At 36.1% G+C, this 10,485-nt stretch overlaps 3 protein-coding genes across 3 annotated transcripts; 1 reads left to right on the top strand and 2 right to left on the bottom strand.

Annotated features, from left to right (window-relative positions):
- Positions 1-936: 936 nt before the first annotated feature.
- LOC147924259 (wall-associated receptor kinase-like 10) lies at positions 937-4,408 on the bottom strand. Its single transcript, XM_087494263.1, has 3 exons — positions 3,444-4,408; positions 3,201-3,335; positions 937-2,210 (listed from the first exon to the last, which is right to left on the bottom strand). The coding sequence occupies exons 1-3, from the start codon at positions 4,357-4,359 to the stop codon at positions 1,114-1,116; spliced, it is 2,148 nt and encodes a 715-aa protein (XP_087350389.1). The 5' UTR covers positions 4,360-4,408; the 3' UTR covers positions 937-1,113.
- Positions 4,409-6,914: 2,506 nt separating this feature from the next.
- Positions 6,915-7,660, bottom strand: LOC104757625 (late embryogenesis abundant protein 18-like). The gene is made up of 2 exons (XM_010480376.2): positions 7,534-7,660; positions 6,915-7,432 (listed from the first exon to the last, which is right to left on the bottom strand). Exons 1-2 carry the CDS (start codon positions 7,618-7,620, stop codon positions 7,139-7,141), a joined length of 381 nt encoding a protein of 126 aa, XP_010478678.2. The 5' UTR covers positions 7,621-7,660; the 3' UTR covers positions 6,915-7,138.
- Positions 7,661-7,673: 13 nt separating this feature from the next.
- Positions 7,674-10,355, top strand: LOC147924258 (ferredoxin C 2, chloroplastic-like). Its single transcript, XM_087494264.1, has 6 exons — positions 7,674-8,275; positions 8,821-8,884; positions 9,134-9,222; positions 9,651-9,719; positions 9,831-9,875; positions 10,150-10,355. Exons 1-6 carry the CDS (start codon positions 8,042-8,044, stop codon positions 10,192-10,194), a joined length of 546 nt encoding a protein of 181 aa, XP_087350390.1. The 5' UTR covers positions 7,674-8,041; the 3' UTR covers positions 10,195-10,355.
- The last annotated feature ends 130 nt before the right edge of the window (positions 10,356-10,485 follow it).

The following is a 10,485-nucleotide window of genomic DNA, read 5'->3' as shown; positions in this document are numbered from 1 at the left end:
GAGGCTTTTGGGAGAGTTTGGGACAGATTGTAGGCGTATTGAAACGGAGGTTCGTCGTTCGGATTCGTGCAGTTCGCGTCTGCGAAGGGAGTGTCGACCGACACCTAGACACCATGTTTGGCCAGTGTCGATCGACACCTCTCTGGTGTCGGTCGACACCAAGTTGCTTGTTTCGTGATTTTTCCTGGTTTGTTTGTGTTTGGTTGTCATTTGTTAAGCATTGGTTTCTCAGTTGATTGTGTGTATAGCCCAGTAGATGGGAGGATTGCCTCACTAAGTATTTGTGATAATACTTACGCATCTCAATTGTTGTTTGTGGTGTGCAGGTTTGTGTTGTGGAATCATGGTGATGAGTAGGAGGCTGATCTAGGGTCTCGTTTGTGTGTTATTGGATTGTTGGATATGCTGTTGGAACCTTGGATAGAGATATGCTAGGTTGATGGATAGAATGCTTAGGATTGTTATTGTATTGATGTTGTAATGGTTTTGTATGGTTGGTATATTTCCGCTGTGTGTACTAGTTGTTATTGGTTTAATGAGGAGTTGTGGTTTGGGTTGGTTTAATTTAGTAGTATAGGCTGCATAATTGTTTACATTGTATTTAATTGTTAAATAAAAAAGGGTTGGATTGTTTCACAGAAGGCAAAATCTTCAAAAACAAGTATTTAAAAGGCCTAATCTTGTAAGCATGGTCAGAAGTTCCTAATCTCTAATATTTTGCTTAACAAATGCCTCTTTCTATAATTATCCCTATCATAACATCATGTTTCAGTGAGACAAATAAAGGCACTTTACTTGATAACATCATGAGTATGTGAAACTCGAGATATATACCTTCCTTGTTAAAAGAAGAAGAACAATGCCAAAGTCAAGATATAATTTGCAATAAACTGGAACCGATCAGGTGATGTAAACACACACAATATGTCATCATCTACTCGCCAAATGAAATAATTTTGAAAGGTCTTTAAGCACAGTCATCATAATCATAAGAGTATACAAAATTCAATATAAGCTGCATCGCATAAGTAGTTTGTGTAGATGATGCCACGTCAAAACTACACAATATGTTTTACTTACCGAAATTTATTACAATGGAAAGTGATCACTACGCTAATTGTCATCATCATCATCATCGCTAGTGTTAACCTCAACCTCTGTTTGTAGATCTCCATGTCTGGAACTCTTTAATTGCAACCAAACGTCAGTCATGGTTGGTCTCTTCCTTCCGCTAAGATTCAGACACCTTTTTGCGAGGTTTGCGATAACCATGACTTGTCCGAGCTTACAGTCATTTCTTATTCGAGAATCTATAATGTCGAAAACTTTATTCTCTCTTACGGCGAGATTGAAGTAAGCGGCCAATGTTCTGTTTTCCCCAAACCGCTGGAAAGAAACAGGTTTTTCGCCAGTGATGAGCTCAACAAGCACAACTCCAAAACTATAGACGTCGCTCTTGTCCGTAAACTGGCTGGATTGATAGTACGCGGGATCAACATATCCTGGAGTACCTATAACCGCAGTTGTCAGGTGAGTTTGATCAACGCTTATAGACCGTGAAGTTCCAAAATTCGAAACCTTGGCTCGGTAATTCTCATCTAACAGTATGTTTGCAGATTTAATGTCTCTGTGATAAATCGGAGATGCCGCAGCCGAGTGAAGGTAGGAGAGAGCTCCCGCGGTGTCTATGGCAATTCGCACACGTAACTCCCACGTGATTAATGTGTGATCATCCTCTTCATGAAGAAGTTGGGAAAGGTTTCCGTTGGAGATGAACTCGTAAACAAGCAGGGGCACCTCTGTTTCAAGACAGCATCCTAATATATTCACGATGTTGCGGTGGTTGATCTGAGAGAGTAAGCAAACTTCGTTTATGAACTCTTCGAGCTTATCTTGATCCACGACCTTAGATTTCTTTACCGCTACGATCCTACCATCAGCAAGCATCCCTTTGAACACTGTTCCTTGCCCACCATGACCAAGCACTCTGTCTAAACTGAAGTTCTCTGTAGCTTTCTCCAATTCTTTAGAGCTGAATACAATTGCTTTCTCTACGTAGCCTTCTCTTGAGGCCAATTGTTGCTGCAACAGAAGACCTCCATTTCGCTTAAAGAACTTTTTCATGCGGTTGGTCTTTCTATACTTCTTAATAACGATGTATAGCCATATTCCAACGCCCACCACTAACACTGTCAAACCTATGCTGACCCCTGCAAGTGTTATCAATTTCGTCAATTGTCTTACCGTTTTAGTGATTAAATGAAATGTATTAATTAAAAAAAAAAACGAATACGTACATTCACTCCCACATCATCAATAAATTACAATGTTATTAATTTATGAAATTCACTACTTTAACCCAACAAAACTTATTTCTAAAACTTGTTTTTATTTAAACCAACTATCACCCAGTCAAGAAACAATGTACAAATTTCTTTTAAATCAGAGCATTTTACAATGATCAAGTCATGTTTTACTCTTTAAAACCAAGATACAGTGTCATATTGTGTAATGTATCCCAATATCTATATATATATATATATATATATATATATATATATAATATTTTACATTTTAATTTTCATTAGTAGTATCATATCGTAATGTGTTGATTTTTCTTTTCCAGTACTAGTTTTTTTTAATTTATATATAATCTACGGTTAAGTATATGATCTTCCCTTCTTTTTTGGTTAACAAATTAGTCAATCATCATTAACTATCTTATTATATAAAACTTAGTAACTTAGCAGGGAATCTGTAAATATTAACTTAACAAAAATAGTCAAGCGTTCAAGATGTTTAATTAAAACCTTTTCTACAGTTATTGGGCAATAAAATTTATAAAACTTTGGCTAGTTTCTCATGGAAAAGATTAAGATATATTAAAGAAAATATTTTTCAAATGTGAGAAATTGAATTTGATTTGTTTTGAGGGTTTAGAATTTAAAGGTGAAAGCATAAAATGAAGTTTGTTCGATGGGAACAATGAAAAAAATTATAAACTATACATTGAAGTAAAAAAGGTTGGAAAACATGAGGCAGAAGTGTAACTAATTTTTTTCATGAAAAGTAAGTTGAACAAAATTTATATTTGCTGAATAGTAAATTATTAGTTTTAAAAGTGAAGATGTGACAACAATTTTTTAAAAAGGTGATCTTTATTTAAGGAGAAAATTTTAAATAAAGTTACTGGGTTTTACCTATATAGATTGCTAATGTTTTACTCTTCTTGGGCACACATCGATAGGCACCCGGAATGTTCTGACAAATTTCGCCGCTTTTAGTACAAAGGCCGGGACGTCCATCATCTTTGAGCTGTTTACACTCATCAACATCTAGATGAAAATGAAAATTCAAGAAATTAATAAATAATATGATATGATCTAAATTTAACTATAGGCCAGGTAGAGATATGATTTGAAGAGCGAGCTCCAAGTATTTACCTTTGCAGTCGTTTAGAAGGTAAGGATTACCCTCGTAACCATTGATACAAGCACATCTTAGGTAGAGCAGCGTATCAATGGCCAACCATTCGCAGTAGCAAGGGTTAGAGTAATAGTCGGAACGGTTTTGGCGGCACCCCAAGGATTCTTCAAACGTAAGATTAGACGTAATAACTTGCCACTTTAGCTCGATTGTAGCATATTTCCCAGCGTGAAGCTTTTTCGCATCAGTTCTGTTGCGCCACAGTGAGGGTTGGCCATATTCATCGGTTAAGAACGCTACACTGCACTCTTGTCTTGTTTCGTTACCGTCGTTGCTCTCTATTTTCACGCCAATTACTTGACCGACGTCCGCAGGTGTACTTGCGTTGCAGCATGTATAGCCATAGCAGCTTGTTTCTGAGAACGTTTGTAGTGGTAGGTCATGAAATGGATCACAAATGGAGACGCATCCAACAATTCTGGGATCAATATTCGTTAGTGTGGCCTTGCTGCTGCACCCAAAAGACACGAGTGTGTTATTTTCGCTGATGGAAAAGAGGGTTCCCGTGAAATTCAGAAGCTCTTTCAAGTTTTGTCCATTGTCCCCAGAACACCCCACAGAAGTTATTTCCGTTTTGATGCGGAGTGTTCCATGCGGAACGGACGACCCGTAACCGTAAATATTTACTGGTCTCGGATGGTCGATTTGCGCCACTTCTTTCTTTATACTAGGCAGATACGCGACGGAGGTAGACTGGTTGCATTGGACTTCGTACGAGCGGTTGAGGTAGCAATCGTTTCCGATCCCAAAAGGGTACGGTATCGAGACCTTTCCACAATGAGTGGGACAAGAGCTCGAAATGGTGAGCTCTTCTGAACTAGTATTCAAGACAAGTAGTAGAACACACACACGAATCCAGTGAACACACTTCATTTCCTTTTTATCTTTTTTTTTTTTTGGTTTTTGTTTTCTTTGTAATTTTGTTTTCGCTTGTCCACTCTCTACAACTCTTCTTATATATATGGTGATTTTTCAGTGAGATCATCCCATGAAATAGAAATTTAATATATGTGGAAAATTGGCCCAAACCTCCCCCCGACATACCACACAATTCACTACGGGGAGTATGTTGATAGCATCCTCAAAACCTAATGTCATGGTTTACTTTGTTCACACGTTTGCGTTTTAAATTGCTACGACGACTTAGAAAGAAAAATGTCCTTAATTACAGTGTGTGTTATGTTTAGGTGCAGCAGATTTCAAAAGTCTCTTATCATTTACTCTGAATCACGTGTCTTGTTGAATTGATTCCCTGGACTTGGTGTAAGACTGTAAGTCAATGGAACTAGTGAGAATAAATTACAGACATCAATGTGCTTATTCGCTCAACTAATAAACACGAAAAGTTATGATCTACTGTAGAAAATAATTTGTTTTTATTTTTAACATTAAATGCCAAAATCTATATAGTATAATAATACTAGCAAACCAACGATCTCTTCTTAATCCATCGCTTTATTAGTTCTCCTTACTTTCGTTATTAATCAAACTAATTACGTTGTAATGGTTACTTATTAGAGAACTATGCTTTCATACTCAGTTTATATCTCTTTTTATTGTTTGTAGTTTGTAGTTTGTAGTATATATTGCGTAGTTTATGGTGACAGACCCTTTGTATTGGCATTTTGGATTATGTGTGTAGTGATTCATATTTGTTTTCTTAAGGCACATGTGCATTGCGATATTTTTGTCTTTAATGGGTTTGTTTCCAGCTTTTCAACCGAGACCAATAGCATAACTATAAATCTCTTTCCAAAGAATTAAAAATTTTAAAGATTAAATTTCCAAAGTACATGTACTTTGCTTATAAATCTTTATGTTTGACATCTCTCTCATTCATTCTCTGATTCTGATGAGAGTATATTTGTGTGTAATAGTATTATCTTTCAATTAATGTATACAATTTCAAAGCATAGTAATTAAATATTATAGCATTAAGAAGATGTTTATTTTGATAATTTTTTTTACACGTTTGCAACATATGGTAGTGCTAATCCTTTTTATCCATGGTATGGATATATCATATATTAATTGCAGGACTTGTAGTGACAATAGAGTCATATATATATATATATATATATATATGCTCAAACAAATTTTAACCAGCATGATAAAAACAAGCTTTCCCACAAGCATTACACATACACTTCAATATCCGATTGGTAATTGCAGAGAATACATTAACAATTTGTCATCGTTAGATAATTATAATATCAATTGTAATAATTGATGCTAAATCATATATATTTGCTTCACTTATCAATAAATAATTTAATATTATATGATTAAGTTTTGTGATACAATTTAAGTGATATAACATATATGTTTTTTTTGTAATGAGCTGCGAGCGTTATAAAAACAGTTCATGCGTTGCTGAAAAAAAAAACAGTTCATGCATTTAATGTTGTCTGAACTATTCCGATGCAAGCTTGTTGGTATGATTTGAGTCTTGAATCTACCAAAGTTATGCGCGCTACAACTGGTAGTCCTTTTCGAGTGTGTAAGGTTAGACCGATTAGTACGATCCCAAAGTGGAGATGAGTGTATCCTTGTTGTTGCTATAGCCGGAGTAAATTCTCAAGAATATTGAGTGAGATGAATTTTTCTTCTTCAGTGGCTGGGACTTGGCGTGATGAAAATTTGCTGGACTGGACATACTCCATGACTTTTCGTGATGAAGGCGGTCGAATGAGCTCATGCACACCTCTGATCGGAAAAGCACTAGGCTTTTTGACGAATATATTCATACGGATTTATGAGTGGAAGGATTGTTTAAAGAAGTTAATATCTTGAAAAATATTCGATTTCACAAAGAGAACTTATATTAGAGGATTAAGAATAACTTTTTCTTTTTGGTAAAGTAGAAATTGCGAGAGAATCAATAACCGAAAGATTTGAGGTAGACATGAGAAATGGAAGAATGTTTTCCAGAACATTCAAAACAATTAGCCACAAACATATGCATAGAGGATAATAATTGAATTGTCTAATAGAAATTCAAGTTTAGGTATGAGATCATTGTCATCGATCATAACTAAAAACTTGGTAAATCCATAATTGGATATGTTCTCTCTCCAAAATCTCTATTTTTGTGAAGATTGCATGATTTCTTGAAACAATCACTACGAATTTTTAAACTTAATTTGAATTTAATTTTCTCCCATACGAAACTTAAATGCATTTTCATGATAATTTAAAAATCAGATTAATATATCTTCTTTGCCAATTTTTTGTTTAACCCAACATATCTCTCCAGTCTCCACTCTAAACATCAACCTTTCTTTGTAAACCAAATTCCCTAATTACGAATTTTTTTGGAAATAAAAATAAATATATCAACTAACCAAATTAGAGAACACCAAAAAGATAGTTGTACTCTGCATGCCTTTTTCAGATTTATTGTGAGTCAGTCTTCTAATACAAGATAATGCATAGAATAACCAATAATATATAATAATACAGTATACAGAAATATCATACAACCCCTAATATTTTTTTCTTTCTTCCCTTTATTTTTTTGTTGTCAAAAGGCATCATATAACTTATACAGTCCAAAGATTTATCGAAGATAACACTAGTAAAATACCAAAAAAAAAAAAAAGAGTTAAGAGCAAAAATCATTTCTGTAATGATGACGATGTCCCGTGGGATGCTAAGCCTGATGCTGTCCAGTAGGAGGATACACCGGTGGAGGAACCGAGGTAAGTCCGGCAGGATTAAGCCCGTAACCATGTCCCATGACAGGGGCAGGAGCCGATACAGGCGCAGGCTGAGCCACATGCGTACCATGAGTAACGTGGTAGTGAGATTGCTTAGCTATAAGCTTGTCTTCAGCATGAGCCGCTTTAGCCATATGCATATCCATATTAGCCTCTGCTTCCTTCACCTTTCTCCTCTGGTGCGCTATCTCTTTCTCCTCTTTCGTCCTTGCCATCGCCTGCTCCGCCTATATCATCATCAGTAATACATATATTAATCAAACATTAGTACGTATATATAGAGTCCGATATAACCACACAAAACACATTGTTAATACTCGATTAGAACCTTCTCATCGGCTTTTGCATGACATATCACCATCTTCTCCTTGGCAGTACTAGCCATATCGCTTATCTTCTGTTTCACCGATTTCATTCTTTTTTCGTCTTTTTTTTTTTTTAATTTTTTTGTCTTTGTTTCTCTAATTAGTAATTACAACTGATCGAATGGTTCTTGTTTGATTTAAATAAAGAAAAAAAAAAAAAAAAAAAAAAAACGTATCAATAGCTTACTCGGTTGAAATGGCCACGTGTTATAATTTTGGCCACGTGTCCTGGTTTAATTCTCGGGCGTCTATTTAAGGTGCCACGCACGTATAAAACACTTGATCACATGCACCGTCTACCGGATTGGTTTAGGCTTCGATGATTATTGAATTTTAGTAAACCGGTTTATGATTTTGGAAGCGAAGGTTGGTTGGTCCCTTATCTTCTTCTTCTTCTTCTTCTTCTTTCTTCTTTCTTCTTCAACCCCTTTGGACTAGTAAAGCCGCGAAATCCAAAATCTTCCCAAAACCATGGCTCTGGTTTTGCCCTGTACATTTTGTACTTGGCTTCAACGGAAGACAATTGCGATCAATCGGCGATATTCTCCGAAACTCCGGCGAGGAGCTAAGGCTACGACGTGTGAGTTCCGGATTCCTGTAGAAGTTTCCACTCCATCAGATAGAGGATCGTTGTCTGTTCCTTCTCATAAGGTCACTGTTCACGATCGACAACGAGGAGTGGTTCACGAGTTTGAGGTTCCAGAGGTGAGAGAGTATTACTTACTGGTCTTTTGTTGCTTTAAAAATCTCGCTGATTGTGATTGATTCGCTACACAATCGAATCCCTAGCTCTCGTTCATTTGCTGTATCAGACAGAATAGGAAGATGTAATTTTGAGAATGTTCATAGCTTGGATTATTATTAGTTATACTTGGAGATGAATGAATGTTTTAGATTTGCGCCTTATTGTAGTCACAAAAATTCCTATGCATTAACGCTAAACGCAATGTATGTTCTGGAGTGTAGAGATCCCCAAGTAGTGTGTGTGTGTGTGTGGATTCAAACTTCCTTGATATGTGTTTTGAGCAGTTTCTTTCAGGCTAATCTAAATTAGATTCTACTTAAGTTCAGTTGCTCACTTTCTTTGATTTTCCATGTTCAAAATGCTGCGTAAGAGCGGATGAAAGTAGAACTAGATCGATATGAATCAGCTCCTAGTTATGTAGCTATTCTTACGTCTGGACATATGGTATAGCGTATTTGAGATAATCCACCTTTGTTGATACATGGAAATCTATTTTGAAATGCAGGACCAGTACATATTGCACTCAGCTGAATCTCAGAACATTACTCTTCCCTTTGCCTGCAGACATGGTACTGTGCTATTGTCATTGACCTCTTTCATTACTCTTCTACTCTACAGTGTGTATATGTTTCCTTGTAGTCGACTTTTTTCCCATGGTTTGAAAGTTTAAAGGTAATGTAGATGATTAGGATAACTCAAATCACTAATGGAGTTATGTTAGAGCTATATGCATGATATTTGTTCCTGTGAGATTTATACTTGGTGAAGTAGGCTTTGGTTCGTCCACGATTTGAGATTTTGCAATCTTACGTGGCCAGGTTGCTGTACTAGTTGTGCTGTACGTGTTAAATCTGGAGAGCTAAGGCAGCCACAAGCATTGGGAATATCAGCTGAACTCAAGTCCCAGGTAATATCTCTTTTCCTTAAAGCTGGCTAGAGACACGAGTAGGCTGGAATTACCTAGACACTTTGTGTTGGTGAGAGTATGTGTCTGTTAAAACTAGGACCAACTGTTATTGAGTCAATAAAACAATGCAATGCTTATGCTTTAAACAATTACCGAATTGTAAGGTTGCATTCCACTAAGTGAACATCTTTGCTTTACATTATTATACAGTTTCCAAGACTTATCTTACTGTTAGCGTTTAGGCAAATGTGTTATGTATTATAGGTGGAACAAGCTCTTCTTCTTACTAAACAATAATTATATTGAAGTACAGGTTTAAGATAATAATAATAGGTGTGCTAATCCTTTAGAAAGCATAGCAATTTTGGTTCTTAGACCTTAATTTCAAGATTATCTTGCATTTTAAGTCGTGTGGCTTATACATGCAGGGGTATGCGCTTCTTTGTGTGGGTTTCCCTACATCTGACCTTGAAGTAGAAACACAAGACGAGGACGAGGTAGCTTATTATAAGAATTACTCTTCTGAGAATCCAAGAACTGCTACAACAAGTCTTGTGTTCTCTCATTTCATTATACTTACACAGTTTTAAATCGTATGGCATACACAGGTCTACTGGCTACAGTTTGGAAGATACTTCGCTCGTGGACCAATTGTAAGTTTTCAGAACAAGAAAAACAACTTTGGTTTTTCTCGTTCCAAGTCTTCTAAATCAATCACTCACAAAATGGCCTAGTGGATCTCGATAAATCGATAGATAGATTTAAAGTTGTTAACTGGAGGCCGTTCACTAGGACTAGTAATGGATTTGATGTTGTCAAAGAGATCAAACTTTAACATTATTATTATGAGGATTCAGAATGAGTTAAAGTTCTTTTAGTTTGCATTAGCATTGGTCTTTTAACAGATTTATCAATGTTACACTGCAGGAAAGAGACGATTACGCCCTTGAACTCGCCATGGGAGACGAATAGAAACAAAAAAAGAAGCATGTAAAGTCGCAAAACTTTTTTTATTAGAAGTGACTAGTGAGTGTTACTTTCTTAGTCCTGAATCTCGTTGTGCATCCTCGTATCTCGTAAGTCTCTTAAATGAACTCATTGATATTCCAATAAAAGGTCCCAACAATTCATCATTTAGTGGAGAAGGAAAAACTTATGAACCTTTGCACCAGTAACTCCAAATTCAAGCAAGCATAGTTTTTGTTTGCATATCCATAGACTCTAGTTAACTGGTAAGTGGTAACCCTTGGTCCTAACTCCCAA

Source organism: Camelina sativa, chromosome 17, assembly GCF_030686135.1.
Source record: "Camelina sativa cultivar CO46 ecotype springtype chromosome 17, ASM3068613v1".
Taxonomy (NCBI): Eukaryota; Viridiplantae; Streptophyta; class Magnoliopsida; order Brassicales; family Brassicaceae; genus Camelina; species Camelina sativa.
The sequence above is the reverse complement of the archived record's forward strand: the minus strand, read 5'-3'. Positions and strand labels throughout refer to the sequence as shown.

What these genes read in the sequence shown, in the direction of transcription:
- LOC104757625 (XM_010480376.2), bottom strand. Translation starts at nt 7,620, where the DNA reads ATGAAATCGGTGAAACAGAAGATAAGCGATATGGCTAGTACTGCCAAG. An exon ending in ATGCAAAAGCCGATGAGAAG is followed by an intron (nt 7,433 to 7,533) that starts GTTCTAATCGAG and finishes ATGATGATATAG; the next exon opens with GCGGAGCAGGCGATGGCAAG.
- LOC147924258 (XM_087494264.1), top strand. Translation starts at nt 8,042, where the DNA reads ATGGCTCTGGTTTTGCCCTGTACATTTTGTACTTGGCTTCAACGGAAG. An exon ending in ACGAGTTTGAGGTTCCAGAG is followed by an intron (nt 8,276 to 8,820) that starts GTGAGAGAGTAT and finishes TTTGAAATGCAG; the next exon opens with GACCAGTACATATTGCACTC. An exon ending in CAGCTGAACTCAAGTCCCAG is followed by an intron (nt 9,223 to 9,650) that starts GTAATATCTCTT and finishes TTATACATGCAG; the next exon opens with GGGTATGCGCTTCTTTGTGT.
- LOC147924259 (XM_087494263.1), bottom strand. Translation starts at nt 4,359, where the DNA reads ATGAAGTGTGTTCACTGGATTCGTGTGTGTGTTCTACTACTTGTCTTG. An exon ending in CCTTCTAAACGACTGCAAAG is followed by an intron (nt 3,336 to 3,443) that starts GTAAATACTTGG and finishes ATTTTCATCTAG; the next exon opens with ATGTTGATGAGTGTAAACAG. An exon ending in AACATTAGCAATCTATATAG is followed by an intron (nt 2,211 to 3,200) that starts GTAAAACCCAGT and finishes TAACACTTGCAG; the next exon opens with GGGTCAGCATAGGTTTGACA.